The sequence below is a fragment of the Lepus europaeus genome, chromosome 14, assembly GCF_033115175.1.
Source record: "Lepus europaeus isolate LE1 chromosome 14, mLepTim1.pri, whole genome shotgun sequence".
NCBI classification, from domain to species: Eukaryota; Metazoa; Chordata; class Mammalia; order Lagomorpha; family Leporidae; genus Lepus; species Lepus europaeus.
Genome location: NC_084840.1, coordinates 40,143,005 through 40,160,357, shown reverse-complemented (window position 1 = coordinate 40,160,357; position 17,353 = coordinate 40,143,005). Strand labels below are relative to the sequence as shown.

At 52.4% G+C, this 17,353-nt stretch overlaps 1 protein-coding gene across 3 annotated transcripts in view; it reads left to right on the top strand.

Annotated features, from left to right (window-relative positions):
* The window catches only part of STUM (stum, mechanosensory transduction mediator homolog), a 175,357-nt gene that overhangs the window by 116,323 nt on the left and 41,681 nt on the right, over nucleotides 1-17,353 (top strand). For 2 of the 3 annotated variants that reach the window (XM_062211342.1, XM_062211343.1), the window contains exon 1: nucleotides 7,749-7,950. The exons of the other annotated variant lie outside the window; for it this stretch is intronic. In XM_062211342.1, the coding sequence (XP_062067326.1) occupies nucleotides 7,749-7,950 (202 nt within the window). Of the gene's footprint in view, nucleotides 1-7,748; nucleotides 7,951-17,353 lie in introns of those variants that run through there. 3 annotated transcript variants of the gene reach the window in all.

Sequence of the window (17,353 nt, the reverse complement as noted above, 5' to 3'; positions counted from 1 at the left end):
AATGGTGACAAGGGTTGGGTCTGGGCCACTCTGTAGCCAGGAGCCTGGGACTCCATCCTGGTCTCCCATGTGGGTGCAGGGACCCAAGTACTCAGGCCACCTTCTGCTGCTTTCCCAGGCACATTAGCAGGGAGATGGATCAGAAGACGATCATCCAGGACTCATATGGGATGCTGGTGTCTCAGGTGGCAGCTTAGCCCACTGCACCACAAGTCCCGGCCCCTGTTGTATCTTTTTAATAGGCAGCTAACCTATGTTCTAGCTCAGACCTGTCAAATCAAACTTGCTGAGATGATGGAAATATTCTCTGTCCACACTGTCCAGCGTGGCAACTGCTGGCCACATGTGCCCAGTAAGTACTTTCAATGAGACTGGTGTTACTGAAGAACTAAATTTTAATTTACTTAGCATTATATTGAAGCAGTCACATGGAGCTAATGACTCCATATTGAGCAACATAATAACTGCTAACCTGTCCCAGGCGGGCTCCAGGCTGCTGTCCTCTCTGGACACAACCATTTTGTCCTTGAAGCCACTTCTTCCTGTGGGAAAGAGGCCCTAGGAAGGGGTCCCATCTGCTTCAGCCCAGGCTCCCCAATGCAGGGAGCTCAGAGTCCTTGGTCCTCAAGGGAATGCAAATCTGCCCAATGTTGGCCACTTTCAGACCCGAAGGGTCTTCTGCAAGCTCTCTTGCTGTCGCCCTCAGCCGTATTCCACATTTTCCTTGGTAACCTGGTCTGCAGCTTCAGCCTTAGCAATTCTAGAAAAATATAAAACTGTTTGCATAACAAGTAGGACTTGCCAAGGTAAAGCTCCAGCCCCCAGCGGCTGCAGGGCTCTTAAAGAGGCAGTAGTCTGCTCCCTGGCCTGGCCAACGCGCATCTCAGATCCTCTACACTGAGTTCAGGGTGGCAGGGAGTCTTCCCTTGGTCCTTAGAGACTGAGCGGGGCAAGGTGTGGAATCACCCAACGATGACCCTGCGGCTTGTTCTTCCTCTTCTTGTGCCCAAATCACCTTCCCAGAGGAGTGAGAGCTTTGCTCCCCCACCCTCCTCTAATTCCCTGTGAGCACCAATGCTTCCCTACGCACCTGGCATCCGAATCTAGACTGCCTGGTCTGATGAGTCCTCTGCTGATGAGGCTGCTTATCCTGATTAAAAAGAAATGGAGGTTCGTGGGAGAGGGTGCTCCCACCAGAAGAGACACCCATGCTGAGTCCCACTGCGCACTCTGGCTCCAACACGCCTCTCAGTGGGAAGGTGGGAGCATGGGGGACCCATGTCTTCTCTTCCCTCGTTGGCCTTAGCATTTCTTTTCTCTCATCCTGTTCCTTTGCAAGCAAGACACTGTTATGGCTTCAAAAGATGAATGGAGAGGGTGCTTGTCACTTAGGAAGATGGCAGGAAAGTGCCATTCACAGAAATGAACCACCTGATGCCAAGACCTGAACTATTTATGCTGTTCCAGAATGTGTTCCAACCCTACACTCCTGGTCTTCTGGAGGGGAAGGAGTGGCCATGGAAACTATTATTAGCCAGATGGCTAATGGTGGCACAGAGAGGTGGCCTGCTCTGAGCACAGTCACACAGCTGAGTAGAATGGAGATGTGTGGAGAAACCATGCTAGGACTCTGTCTTTAAGAGCGCATCCACGTGAATAGGTTGCAGCTGGGAAAGCAACCAGCTGCTCAGCACACAGAGGGACATCCAAGCATGTGGCTCATGCAGTTCAAGACCTGTGACTTAGACAATTAATTGCCAAGAAGCTCGTAACTCTTTGTAGTAGACGGTGGTCACTGCCATCACTGTGACTTGTGTCAGTGGATCGTGCATTGCCAAGGCCCCCTTTCTGGTTATGGTACCACTTAATTCCTCGGTGGCACTTCTGTCCACTCCTTCATGTCTGGTGAGACAATGTCAGAATCCTGGACATTGTAGGTGGGGTAGGGCTTGGTACCCAACCATAGTACCGCAACAGCAGTGACTGATCCAAGAGGTGGGCCCACCACCCAAGAGGGGGCAGTCGGAATCACTTCCCTGGGAGAAAGAGGGCAGTCTGTATGCTGGGCTGCCAGGAGGATGGCCATCTGGGTGCTCAGATGCCATCTTCCTCACCACATGGACAGAACCAGTGTGCAGATGGGAGCCACATACAGAAGGAAGCAGAGCTGAAGCGGGTGGAGGTTCGTCGATTAGAAAACTTACAGAAGCGGTTTCAGCCCTTCTCTGGAAATCCCATTGTGTAAGCGAGAGTTCAACTGGAGAAGCAGGACCATCAAAATCACGCAGATGACAGCTGAATGGATGCATGCATGGATGGACAGACAGATGGCAGTGTTGTAGTCTGTTTTCTGTTGCTATAAGAAAGTACCTGAGACTGGGCAGTTTACAAAGAGTAAAGCTCATTTGGCTCACACTCCATTCTGGAGGCCGAGACATCTAAGAGCATGGTGCTGGCATCTGGGCAGCTTCTGAAGGGGCCTCTGGGCTGCATCCTAACATGGCAGAGCCCAGCACACGGTGAGACAGAGCAAGAGAGCCACAGAGAGCTGCTCCGACATCAGAGCCGCTTCTAGAATGACCCATTCATCCCATTAAGCCTACTTCTGGATGAATCCACTCATCAGGGCAGGACCCTCAAGGCTCAGTCACCTCCCAATGCCCCACCTCTCAAATGTCAGCCTGGTTCAGCCCTGGCTGTTGCAGGCATCTGGGGAGTCAAAAAGAAGATGCAAGATCTCTCTCTCTCTCTCTCTCTCTCTCTGCCTTTTAAATAACAATTAATTTTAAAAACTTGTTTAAAGACTCAGCTCCAAATAAAGTCTGGATTTCCACTCTTGGGGCAACCGTTTTGGTTTTTGCCCAAAAGCAGTCATCTCGGTTGGAGTATTGGTGCTTTTGCAGTTTGGAAGCTGACATCAGCAATTTTTTTCGTAAGTAAAATGAGGTCCAAAGCTGAGATATTTTATTCAGCTGATGACAGAACAAGGCCAAGAAATAGATTTTATCTTTATGACTCAATGCCTGGCCTACATGTCTTATTTGGCTGATGTCATCGATGGTTTGATCTCTTTTTTCCTGTTGTGTTTGTTGACTTATTTTTTTGAGGCTTTACCTTTTATTCAGAGGCCTCGTCCTGGCTGACATGGCTTAGATCTCCAGCTCTGCTACAAACATCAGTGCAGTCACAATGTCAGGCAGACATGGGATGAGCCCCTTGCAAGAGTGATCAAGAAAAGAGGAAGGCATAAATGAATAATATCAGGCATGAAAGAGGAGATAGCATTACAGATTTGGCAGACATTAAAAAGATAAGAGGTGGGCATTTGCCCTTGTTGTTATGATACCAGCCAACATGCCCACGTCCCATGTCAGAATTTCTGGGTTTGATTCCCAGCTCCAACTCTTGGCTCCAGCTTCCTGCTAATGCAGATCCTGGGAGGCAGCATTGATGGCTCAAAGTGATTGGGTTCCTGTCATCCCCATGGGATGGATACCTGCATTGGGTTCCTGGCTCCCAGGTTTAGCTTTGAGTAGCCCTGGCTGTTGTGGGCTTTTGTGGCGTGAACCAGTACATGGAAACTCTCTCTCTTCCTCTTAAATATATACATATATATTTATATTTTATATATTTATATATGTAAAGAAAGAAGAGATAATGAGAGGACAGACCGAAGAATTTTATGCCAACAAACACAACAACTTCGATGAAATGGACAAATTTGTTGCAAATGGACACAGTGGGAAGACTTGAGAATCCCAAAGAGCTGCACCTCCTAATTGCCAACTCCGGTGACCCTCTCGGGGTTTGCTCTACTCCCCCATGGCATTTGACATGTCTGACTGTGTGCTTCCTTAACACCTGGTGTTTCCACCCGCCGGCCACCTTTCTGATTGGCACAGTACCTTCTAGTGACTCCCATGTTTCCTCTTGTTCCACACTTGCATCCAGAGCTGTAACTACCATTTGTGAGCTGATGGCTCCCAAATCTGCAGTGCAAATAGCTTTCCTGAGCCCCAGTTTGACTAAATATCCAACTTCCGTCTGGACAATTACATATGCTAGCCATTTCATCAGTCAGTTCCCGCCAGACCTAGGGCCAGACCCCTCCAACTCAACATCTCCTTTGGCTACTAACAATACTCAGTTTTCATTTGGGAACTGTCCCTCTCCCATTCCTCCTACCCAGATCCCAGATGGGCATGTGACCCAATTTCATCCCCTTCAACCCATCCTCCTCATTGTTGGCTGAGTAATCTCGCCAACAAACATAGCTCAGAAGAGTGGTCTTCAAGCCTGGGCCCAAATTCATCGACTTTCCTCCACTGAGAAGTGGGGTGTCCTACACTTAAATCTGGCCAGGTCTATGATGCTTCCAGCAAGAGTCCTGACTTCCCCGGCTACGGCAGCAGAGTCCATGCTGTGTCCACTGGCCTGCAGTGCTCATCCTGTGAGGCCTCAAGGAGCTCTCTTTGGAATCCTGCTGCCATGTTGTCCAAATCACTCAAAGAGGCCACATGATGGCACTCTGGTGAGCCCTCCTGGTTAAGCCAGCTTTCAAGTTATCCCAGTCTGAGCAGGACACCCGGGACTCTATGTAGAAAAGGATCCTGTAGCCCCAGCCATGCTGGGAGCCAGTCATTGTGTCTTCCCAGCTGAGGCTCGGTCACAGGAGCAGGGAGGGCTATCTCAGCTGTGTTCTCTTCAAGCTCCTGACCACAGAATTTGTGGTCCTAAACAAAATGGCCACATCAAGCTGCCACATGGCGGTACCTGCATAGTAGTTAACTGGAACACTCATGCCACACACCCCAACTTAAAATGCTCTAGAAAAACAACAACAAATGTTCTAGTGACTCCACATGGTTACCAGAAAGAAGTCCAAACTCATGTCCTTTAGTACTAGATTCTTGCCCATCCAACCCAACCCATCTCCTACCCCTGACACATGAGCCCTAGCCATAATGCAATTTCTGGAATGTTCCCTACTTACCTAGGCTCCCATGCCTTTGTCCAAATACATGCTGTTACTCTGCCTGAAAGTCAGGAAGGCATCCAGATATTTAGCAAATCACCCAAAAACTGGGGAATACAAATTCACTTCCTTCCCTGGAATCATTTTTCTCTAGGAACAATGGCAATTAAGTGGCCGTAAAATAGTCCAGGTATTTTGCAAAAGAGAATATTCAAAGAATATGGGTTATTTTCTAGGTCTCTAATAAAGTAAGTTATGCATATAGATTATGGAGCTAGACTGCCTACATTCAAATCCTAGCTCTACTATTTACTACAAGGGGGTGGGGCGCAACTTCCTGCAGCTTATTTAATATTTCTGTGCCTCAATTTCCCCATTTGTATATTGGGATAATAAATAATAATCAGAGTTAAGATAAGTATTAAATCAGGTAAAATGTGTCACCTGTTTAGAATGGTGCCAGGAAGAGAGTGCTTAGGTAAAGGTTGGTTTAAGATAAAACTAACCTCCTGCAAGTAGCTTACTGTAGCCATTGCTGAAGTCTCATGAGGAGCACTTTCTTGGCAAGACCTCCCCGGATGTCCCCCTGCACGGGTTGGTTTCACCCCTAGGCCCATGTTGCTGCCACAGCACCTTCAGCTCAGCACAGCCACCACGTTTGTCACTGCCTCTCTCTCTCTTTCTCTCTCTCTCTCTCTTTTTAATTATTTTTGACAGGCAGAGTGGACAGTGAGAGAGAGAGACAGAGAGAAAAGTCTTCCTTTGCCATTGGTTCACCCTCCAATGGCTGCCGTGGCCGGCGCACCATGCTGATTCGAAGGCAGGAGCCAGGTGCGTCTCCTGGTCTCCCCATGCGGGTACAGGGCCCAAGGACTTGGGCCATCCTCCACTGCCTTCCCGGGCCATAGCAGAGAGCTGGCCTGGAAGAGGAGCAACCGGGACAGAATCCGGTGCCGCGACCAGGACTAGAACGTGGTGTGCCGGCGCCGCAAGGCGGAGGATTAGCCTGTTGAGCCACGGCGCTGGCTCAACTGCCTCTCTAATTCCATCATTGCAGCCACTAGTAGCCCTCGGCTCTTCTGTTAGTCTTGAGGGAAGGGGCTGGGGTCTACTCATCTCTCTCTCCAGAACCTGAGTCACAGTAGTCCTTCCATCATTTTGCTTTGATTTTACAAACACAGTCACTCAAGCCCAGGAAAGGCTAAATGAGCTCTTCTCAGGCATACAGGTGGTTGCCTAAGCCTCAGCTTGTTCGTGTGTGTGTGTGTGTGTGTGTGTCCCCATCAGTGAGAGACAGAGAGAAAGGTCTTCCTTCCGTTGGTTCACCCCCCAAGTGGCACTACAGCTGGCGCGCTGTGCCGATCTGAAGCCAGGAGCCAGGTGCTTCCTCCTGGTCTCCCATGTGGGTGCAGGGCCCAAGCACTTGGGCCATCCTCCACTGCACTCCCGGGCCACAGCAGAGAGCTGGCCTGGAAGGGGGGCAACCGGGACAGAATCCGGTACCCTGACTGGGACTAGAACCCAGGGTACCGGTGCCACTGGCGGAGGATTAGCCAAGTGAGCCACGGTGCCGACCTGCCATTTGCTTTTAAAATTGTTCTAACAAACACCCATAAAACATCCCTGTTCTTTCAGTAGGCTTCCTTGGAGCCCCTGGGCTGTTTCCGTCCGTTGCTGCTATCCTGGAGAAAGCATAACGGGGAAGGATGCAGCTCTTTGCCTCCTAACCTAGGAGGCGGCTGCCTTTCCATGTTTACTTTCCCCAGGTGCGGAGGTGCCGGCGGCACTGTTGAGAAATCCAACCCCGCTGAGAAATCCAACCCGGCGCGCACGGAGCTTCGCGCTGCCCACTTGGCCATCTGCAGATCCTTCTGCTTCTGCCAGTTGCCGCGTCATCAACATAAGACGGCGCTGTGTCCTCGCGGGCTCAGGCACCGATATGTCGGGCACAGGGAAGACCCAGGTTCCCCCGCCCCTCCCCTCCCAGCACTGGGCAGGGGATGCTCGGCGGCATCACCCCTAACCCCGCGGCGGGCACGGTCTTTTCCCGCGTGTGTGGTAGGGAGTGTCCCCTGTTAAAGGAGACCTGGCCTGGACTTTGAAAAGCTGTCCCCTGCTTGCAGCTCTGTTATCGATCCTCCCCAGAACTGCACCTCCTCCGTGACTGGAAACCAATTCACTGAAATCAGAACGAATCCAGGGCCTACTGGGTGCTGCGCAGTACCTGGCCCCGATTAATGGACCCAGCCTTGGGGGCTTTCCCGACGGTGCTACCAGAACTCACACCCCCAGCTCGGGGTGCTCCTGGGCCAAGGTGCCCGGTGCACCTGTCTGGGGAGGACCGGGAGTGTCTTTCCCTCCCAGGACTTGAAAAGCCAGCTCCTTTCGCGTCCTCGTCCACTTTCTTCCTTTCGCCCTGGTTTTCCATTTCTTAATAGTTTTTGGGGCAGGAAGGAGGTGCGGTGGGGAGAGAAGGGCGGGGAAGGGGCCCGGCGGGGAGGGGCGTCAGAGCGCTGTTGCCGGGTGTCACGCCGCCCTCCCCGCCCCTCCGCCGGGGAGGTGGGAGCGCGGTGGAGCGCGCGGCAGAGGGCCGGGCGCGTGGGGACGCGGGAGGGCGGCATTCTCCGCGAGCCGCGCCGCACACGGAGCACGCCGGCCGCCGGAGCTGGGTGCGGAGCCGGGAGCGCGGAGCCCGCAGCCGGTCGTCGTCCGCCTCTGGGAGCCGGGGCCAGCCCCGGCACAGCAGCCCGGCCCGCGGAGGGCGCGCCCGGCCATGGAACCCTCGCACAAAGACCCCGAGACGGCGGCGGCGGCGGCGGCGGTGGCGGCGGCAGACCCCCGGGGGGCGTCCTCGTCCAGCGGGGTGGTGGTACAAGTCCGCGAGAAGAAGGGCCCCCTGCGCGCCGCCATCCCCTACATGCCCTTCCCCGTGGCCGTCATCTGCCTCTTCCTCAACACTTTCGTGCCGGGACTGGGTAAGTCGCGGCGGCCCGGGCCCCGTGGCGGGACGGAGGCCAGGGGAGGGTGGGTGCGGCGGGAGACCCCCCCGGGGACGCCCACCCGCGGCAGGTGCGGTGCCCGCGCGCGCGCCCGGCCGCGCTCCCCGAGCCCCAGGGCAGGTGGCAGAGCGCGCGGAGTGGGCGCCCGGGAGAGGGAGAGGCCACGAGGGGATCCCGGTCCGCAGGCGGGGTAGCCGGACCCGGAAGAGCTGGAAACTTTGCGGGCCTGTTAGAGCCCGCAGGCGGCGTTCCGGACGGTTCTCTCAGTCCCGGGCTAGGCTCCCGTCCAGGCGCCGGGATTCCGCCGCTTCTTCCCGTCGCGCGCAGCTTTGCGCGAAGGGCGTGGGACCAGAGGAGGGGGAGCTGCGGGGTCGCGGAGGCGGTGACCGAGAAGTCGGTGGGCGGGGGAAGCGGGGACGCCCTGCAGCCGTTCCTGCGTGCGCTTTGTGCGGACCGAGGGGCAGAGCGCTCCTTGGCCATTCTTCTCCATCTCGTCGCCGGGTGCCTGCACCCCCCGCAGGGCGCCGAGGGCGTGGGCGATGACCGCGTGAGTTTTGACTGGGCCTGGCCACAGGTGACCCCGCAAGAAAAGTGGAGAGCGCTCCTTTGTCATTCTGTGTCGGACCCTGGCTTCCAGGAGGGGCTCTGGTGGCATCCGCGCCCACATTTTAAGACAGAGGCCCGGCACGGAGAGGTGCTTGAAGGGCGAGTGGAGAGATGGGATGCGAAGTGTTCTGTCTCTCGTTCTTCCGACCCCACCCCCAGACCTCCGCCTGCTGGGCCGGCCGCCTCCGCTGCAGCCCATCTGCCAGCCACCCGCCAGTCTGGTGCTGGGAGTTGCCCCCCACTCCTGCGCAGAGCCCACCGGGCGGGCGGGCGCCCCTTGTGCGTCTCCGGGAGAAAGCCTGCCCCTGCTGAGGAGCTGGTTGCCGGCGTGGGGCTCAAGTTCCCAGGAGCTGCGGTCAGCTGGAAGTGGTTTAGCGTTGGACTTTGGCCTTTCTCACGGCCCTGTTCTTCACCAGCCTCTGCTGCTGCGGTGCAGGGTACAGCTCAGGCCGCTCCCTCCCACGCAGGACCTGTGCTTGCCGCTCTGCTTGCTGCCCTTTCTGTCCCCCATCCTTTTCCCGAGTAGTTAAGCTAGGTCGCCTGGGTTGGGCTTGCACCTCCAGGGATGCCTCCAGCAGCCTGCCTCCCCCCCCCCCTCCCCCCCCCCCCGCCCCCGCTCCCTCCAGCCCACCCTGGTGTCATCCGGTGGCTCTGTCTGCACAGTGAGACCTGCCAGGATGCAAGCTGATGTTAATTTGGTGGTGCAGGAATTTCCACCTGCTGGAGTAAAAGGAAACTGCTGTCTGCGGCTCATGTGAAGATCCTGAGGCTGGATGTGCCTTATTTCATACACATATATTTTTGCCTTCTCAAATGTGGAAGTAAATGCCACCCTATGGTCTTTTGAGAAAACAAATGTGTTGGTGCCACGTGGAAGGGGCTGTACCAGATTGCTGCTGCTGGGTCATTCCTGTGGGATACCTGCTGCCTGCCGTGCACCTGTGCATGCCCTCCTGGGTCTCACCTCATCTGGCCGCAGAGCAGCATTGACCCCTGACCTCTTACCTTGGATCCACTGCCCTGGGCATCCAGCATTCCCCACTTCACAATTCCCTTTATTAGACCAGAACCCTGTGGGATTTTTGTAACAAGCCAACAACTAAAAGATTTCTAAGAAAGCAGCAGCAAGAGAAAATAAGCAAACTACAAAAGGCATGAAACAGGTGAGCCGTGGGTGTGCAGACGGGATTTTTCAGTGACCTACTGCAGGCGTATTTCTTATTTTGCTTTGGCTGCTGCTGCAGGCCTTGCTGGCTGTCCAGGGCCCTGCTCTTCTCCTCGCAGGATGGAGGGGCCGGGTTCCTGGCCCTTGGCAGTGCCTGTCATCTGTAAGTCAGGGACACTTATCTCTCCAGGTTGCTGGGAGGGTGAAATGGGATTGTGCAAAGCCTCCCGCTTTGTTCTGCAGAGCTGAGCACCGGGCCCATCTCTGGGTGGCAGCATGAACACAGCCCTCTGGGACCACTTGTGGGTCTCTGCTCAGCTCTCTACCTGCAGTGCAGTCGGGGCCAGCACAGCAGCCCAGGCAAACCCTGCGAGCGTGTTTTGGTCCCCTCATCCTCCTCGAGAGGTGTGAACAGCCTCAGCTCTTGGAAAACCTCCCCTTGGCGCAGATCCACTCCTCCAAGCCCTCCTGGCTGGTTGGAAGCTCCTGTGATAACTGATTGTTCAGGTCGCTTTTGCCCATTGATGAAATGCAGCTTCCTTCAGTTCATTCACTCATGCGACCAACACAGGCACCCACCTGACGCCAGCCACAGGGATGATGATGAAGAAATCATTCAGGGTGACATAGATTGCCGTGCCCTCATGTGCTCTCCTTATTTGCAAATTGGATGAGAGAGAGCAAGCGAGCAGGCATTGGGCTGGATGAAGGCACCTTTTTTGCTCTGATGTAGGTGTGTCAGGTCCATCCAGTTTGCAGGACCTACCATGGAGAAACCTTGCCCTTGAAGTTTCCAGTACCTTCACCATCCAAGCAGCAGTGCCGTCAGGATGATACTCGTATCTTACCATAAGAGGGATGTTTCCTCTCCTGGGGAGGGGATGAGAAGAAGTGATTTATGATCACGTTGTCTCCTCCTTGGAACAGTGAGCAACAGTTTTTGAAAACATGTGCTTGTGAAGATCACCCCTGGTTCTGTTCCACACAACTCCACTGATAAAGCTGGCTGGTGGCACCTTCTGGTTCCAACAAGAACGGCATGTGCCTGCATTTACACAGTTGTTTTTACACACTATGGAAGTTTATTGTTATGCCCCAAAATGGCCAGAGAGCTTCTCTGCTGATCAGGGGTTTAATTACACTTGCAGATGTAAAAATTATCTCTCTCTGCATTTGGTGGGACAAACATGGTGATGATTCAGATAGTAACTGGGAAAGCGGGAGAAAGAACTTCCATTGACCGTGAAGCACTCCATCTGATTGAACCACATCCAACTGATGTTGGCCATTAATCCACTGGAGAGCATGACATGAACCTCTAACCTACCTCTAGCATACTGCCTGCTCTCTGGCACTCCGTGAGTCTTGCTGCCCCAGCAGGCACCACAGGCTGGCTCAGCTCCGCTCTCTTTCCTCTGTCCCCAGGGCTTGCACTGGCAGTGAATCACAAGCTGCATCTCTTGCATTGTAGACTTTGGTCTTTGTCTCCCACAAAGATTGTAAAGTCTGTGAGAGATGCAACTACTTTAAATTTCTCCTTGAAGTAATATGTTTTAAATGAATACATATTGACTAGAACTATACTCTGGAAGTAGGCATTAAACATTATCTGGTCCTACGCATGTATTTTATACATAAGTGAGGAAGGCCTGAGGATGTAAGAACCAAGGAGGTTTCCACTCTACTCAGTCTTTAAAATGATATTTTAAAAATTTGTTTGAAAGATAGAGAGGTAGACAGAGAAGGAATGTGGTGGAATGAGAAGGCTATGCCAACTTTAGCCACAAGAAAGACACGCACAGCACTGCTGCCATAACAAAACAAATTCCTAGCACCTCCGCAGCTGATGGCATTATGTAGGGGTTCCCTACATTAGACGAACAGACAGTGGTGTGTCAGATCATACATATGTCCTGTGCTTAGTGGGGGACGTCCTTGATTTGTTAGGTCAAGGCCGTATGCCCACACGGTATATCCGGAGCGTCACTTCTCTCCAGTGAGAGATGACTTGGTTCCGAATTCTGGGATGATCAGTCCCTTATGTGAATTTGCTGGGCGATCTGAAAGTAGGAGGAGCCGAGAAGCAGTGTTACGCTTCTGGGCTGTATGTGCCTAACCTGGGGTCACTTCAACCGAGGGCAAGGACAAGGAAAGGGGTATAGGAGGGGGTTCTGTGCTCACCCTCACAGAACTGAACAGCACACAAAACACCGAGGGGCTTACTTGCTGAAATCAAGTGGGGACCTCACCGAGTCCAACATGCTGTCTCAGTCACGTTGGGCACCAGATGTTGCTGTGGATTCGTTCTGAGAGGAGGAACATGGTGAGGGCAAGAGGTGTGGAGTCACCACACAGACTCCGGGAGTCGGGTGAAAGCAGGCCAGAGGCAAGCAGCATGCAGACTCGTTTATTTCAGTTGGTACAGCAGCTTATATAGCCAAGGTAGCCAATCTGGGCAAGGGGCAGTCTATGCCCTAACCAGTCACAGCCTGTTGCCAATGTTTAAGAGCAGCACTGCCCATAGCCACATCCGCTACTGTTTTATACCCCACTAGCTCTGGTCAGCCACTCAAACGGCCCACAGCCTGTGTGCAGTCATGCCATTCCTGATTACCATTGTTCCTCATCCCTACCCCAATCTGAGCAAGCACTCCTGTGGTCTCCCATTTTGAGTGCTGGTTAGTCAAAGACGGGTAAGATCCCCTGGGGGACAACCTAAGACAGGCACAGCCGCATATGGAGACCACATGGAAACAGGGTCAACAATGGTATGGCCAAGAATCGTGCCTCCCATTGCTCAAAAATAAATGAAAAGGCCAGTTGCCCCTCTTCCAGGCCAGCTCTCTGCTGTGGCCCGGGAGTGCAGTGGAGGATGGCCCAAGTGCTTGGGCCCTGCACCCCATGGGAGACCAGGATAAACACCTGGCTCTTGCGTTAGGATCAGCACGGTGCGCCAGCTGCGGCAGCCATTGGAGAGTGAACCAACGGCAAAGGGAGACCTTTCTCTCTCTCTCTCTCTCTCTCTCTCTCTCTCACTGTCCACTCTGCCTGTCAAAAAATAAATAAATAAAAATAAAATAAACGAAAAGGGAGAGATGTGGTGGAATGAGAAGGCCATGCCAAGATGGCCGCTGGCAATGGAGCCTGCCTGGCAACAGGCTGTGATTGGATGGCTTCAGAAACTGCCTGGCAACAGGGTGTCATTGGTTAGGGCATAGACTGCCCCTTGACCTGATTGGCTGCCTTGGCTATTTAAGCAGCTGTACCAACTGAAACGAGTCTGCAGGCTGCTCGCCTCTGACCTGCTTTCACCCGACTCCTGGGGTCTGTGTGGTGACTCCGCACCTCTTGCCCCTACCACGCTCCTCCTCTCAGAATGAATCTACAGCAACAAAGTAAGGCTTCCATCTGTTGGCTCACTCTCCAAATGCCTGCAATACTTGGGGTTGTACCAGGGTCAGGGCCAAAGCCAGAAGCCGGGGACTCAATCTGGGGCTCCCACACAGGTGGCAGGAACCCAGCTACTTGACCCATCACTCTCTGCCCTCAGGGTTTGCATTAGCAGGAAGCTGGAATCAGGAGTTAGAGTCAAGCATTAAACCCTGGTACCCTGATATGGAACACAGACATCCAAGCTAGCGTCTTTATGGGTAGGCCAAACATTCGCCTTTCAAGCTTTTTAAGGAAGCTACTTGAAGATGTATTTCAGCAAAGTAAGGGAGTAAACCAAGAAAGAAGATATGAGATCCGGGAAACAGTCCTATTGAGGGCAGCCGTAGAGAGCAACCCCAGGATAAATTGTTTAGCAGGCCTGGAGGGCAGTCAGTCTTCACTGGAGTGGGGGGATGGAGGGCTCCAGCAGAGCAAGCTCTGAGCATGGCGTGAGACGATCCCATTCCACTGAGCGGAGTATTGCAGGGACACTGCAGAAAATTAAGAAAGCAAGCAAGGAAACAAGGCAACTAGGAATTACAGCAAGGACAAAAGCTCATGCACAAACATTAAGATGCCATAGTGCGGCAACCTGCTCCGTTGCATTAGAAGAGCAACAGTCTTTAAGAAGAGAAAGATTCCAAACACTAAATGCGGTGAGAAGGAATTTGGAGGATATTGGGTGATAGATATGGTGCAGAAGACACCTGTTTCTTCTATCAAGAAGGAAGAAGAAAGGTAGTTGGAAAGTTCAGGAGAACAAAAAACAATTTCTTAAAAGGCATAGCACAAATACGAAGTGATCTGAAACATGGCCTGCTTCTGAGCAGTGGAATGTAAGGACGGGTCTCCCAAGTGTATCAGGTCTGTGTCACGGGGACTGTGGTGCACCCGCAGGTCTTTGGCTCTGCAGGGAGGAATGTCTGCTTACTCATAGTAATGGAAATACTGCTCAGTACTTCTCAGCTTCTCCATCCAACAACGAAGCATTGGAAGTGATTTAAGAATAGCCATAAAGGGACATGTAAGGATTTTCTACCTTAAGAGTGTGATGTGAAAGGCACAGGTTGTAGCAGTTGGAGGCTGGAAGAGGAGAGAAGGGGATTGTGCACACCCACCTGGTACTCTGTGGCTGACCCACCTCTCGTGGGAGGAGAATACTTCCTCCCTTGCCCGCGGATACCCAGCCTGGCCGTGTGACTTGCTTTGGCCAGTTGAGTGTGCATGGAAGTGACATATGCCATGCTGAACAGACGCAGTTAGAGGCATTGTGAGATCCTGTCATTGTTCTTTTCTCTCTCTCACAAGAATGATATCCTTGGGGCCAGTGCTATGGAGTGGTAGGTTAAACCTCTGCCTGTGGCACTGACATTTCATATGGGCATTGGTTCAAGTCTCGGCTGCTGCATTCCAATTCAGCTCCCAGCTTATGGCGGAAAGCAGTGGAGGATGAATGCAATGTAAGATGGCCCAAGTCCTTGGGCCCCTGCATCCATATGGGAGACCTGTAAGAAGCTCCTGGCTTTGGATTGGCCACTTGGGGAGTGAACCAGTGGGTGGAGGACCTCTCTATCCCTCTGTCTCTCCCTCTCTCTCTGTAACTCTACATCTCAAATTAATAAATAGATCTTAAAAAAAAAAAAAGAATGATCTTGACCCTGATCTTGTCTTTCCACCTACACTCACTATTTCGGTGGTCTTGCTCAGGCCCTGGGCTTTGTGTTGCATTCTAATGATGCCGACTCCCAAATTCAGATCCCTGGCTCAGACCTCTGCCCTGCTCTTCAGCCTGGTTCCCAGAAGCAGGGCATGGCCCACGTTGCTGAGGTTCGGTTGTTGTGAGCATTGCCATTGTCCAGTGTAGCATGCCAAGCTGAATAGCATGTAGTGGGTAGGGTACAGGTGTGAATACCCTCATTATATAAAGTAGGGAATCAGGAAATGCTATATAAGCTGATAGATGAGGAAGTGAAGGATACCGAGGTGGCAATCGATAAATGGAAATGGTGGTGTGTTGGTGCAGTGGGACAACTGGACGTGTTGGGCAGATGTTGGAAGGAAACAGGAAGGAGATGAGGGTCACGTGAGGCCCTGACTCCTGTGACCCAATAGGAAGGCGAGCAGTGGTGTCTAGGGTTGGGACAACGTGAACAGGCAACATCAGTGTGCTCTTCGAAGGTTACAAGAGCGTTAGCGGACTCCCCAGCCTTTCCAGCATCGTCGGCTTTCTCCACCAGCTCCCTCTCAGCCACACACACACACATGCTGCCCTTGTCTCCATCTTTTCAGAATAGGGTCTCTCGATCCTGTTTCACCACGGGACCACTGCCTGCTTCTTTGCTCCTCTTTCCAGCAGAATTCCCTGCAGGGGCTGTCTGTAGTTGTTGCCTCTCCCCCCGCCCCATTTTCTCATGAACTCTTTCGAATCAGGTTTTTGCTTCCATTGTTCCCCTAAATGGTGTTTTTCAGGGGCACCAGCACCTTCAAGTTGCTGAATTGGTGGCTGTTCCTCTTCTTCGTGTTACCACCATCTCCTGGTTTGCATTTCTTTAGAAAAGAGTTTTATTATTATTATTATTTGAGAGGAGGAAAGACAGAGAAACAAACAGAGCTTCTGTCTACTGCTTCACTTCCCAGATGCCTGCAACAGCCAGAGCTGGGCCAGGCTGAAGCCAGGAGCCAGGAACTCCATCCAAGTCTTTCACATGGTGGCAGGAACCACACTACTTTAGCCAACACCAGGTGCACACTAGCAGAAAACTGGAATTGGGGGCAGAACTGGGACTCGAACCCAAGTGCTCTGGTGTAGGGTGAGGGTGACGTGACTGGTGTTTTAGCTGCTGGGCTAGACACCCACCCCTTTCGTACATCATAGGCATTCTGGTTTCCTTTACTCCTCTCAGCAATGTCTGAACTTGGGAGTTCACATTCACTTGACCTTGACCTTGGTCCTCTGTTTTCTGCCTATATGCATTTCCTTGGTGATCTTGCCCCGTCTCTGGGCTTTAAACTGCACCCTTATGATGATGACTCCCAAATTGAGATCCCCAGCTCAGACTCCTGCCCTTCCCAACACCTCCCTTTGGAAACCAGAGGCATCGTGGACATAACAGGTCCAAACCTGAACTCCTGGTCTGCTCTCTCGTCCTTCCCCACTTCAGTAAATGGCATCCTTCTAGATACTCGAGCCAAAAACTGGGACTCAGCTTTTTCTCACTCCCCACGCCCAATCTGTCAGGAAATGCTCTTGGCTCTGCCTTCAAAATCTATTCAGTATCTGACCAACTCTTTCCACTCTCTGGTCCAAGCCTCCGTCTTCCCGGAGTTACTGCAACAGCTTCTTAAATGGCCTGCTCCCTATTACCTGTGTCCATGTAGCAATCCTTTAAACACGTATGTATCAGATTGTGTCATTTTCTGAGCTTAAAACCCCTGTATCAGATTGTGTCATTTTCTGAGCTTAAAACCCCCTAGTGACCCCATTTCACAGAGAATAAAATCTCAGGTCCTTATTATAACCTATAAGACCTGGGCCAGAACTTTCCCAATAGGAATATAAGCATATGGAATTTAATATTTTCTAGTACTCATAAAAGTAAAAAGGAATAGGTGAAATTAATGTTACTATTTCATTTCATCCTGTATGTCCAAAGCATTATCATTTCAACATGTCATCAATATAAAAATTACTAATGAGACATTTTGTGTTTCTTTCTCATGCACTAGGTTGTCAGAGTCTGGTGTGTAGTTTATAGTAACAGAATATCTCAATTTGGACCTTCTCTGTTTCAAGGGGAACTTCACTGGATGCGTACATAAACCCTGTGCACATCCTTCTGATAGATGGCAGGGAGGCTGGCGGGGTGGGGCGGGATGGGCTGAGGTCAGATGGTGTGGAGGGAGGGTGGATTCAGTAGGGGATAGGGGCGAGCCGAGCAGAGGAGAGCGGACTTCCCTGTGCCTTCAGTCACGCTCTCCCCTTAAGACATGCACCGCACTCCTCTGTGTGCAAGTTTGTGCTTGCAGCTGGGGTGCGAAGGCAGAGGAGGTGCAGTCGCACCCTCTTACAGGAAGACAGACACTGAGAAATGCAGATGGAGTGCTTTCATGGAGAAAGCGTGGGTCGCCCGTCGAATCCAGTCTGCAGCAGGGAGCAGGTGCTTTCCTGGTAAGCCT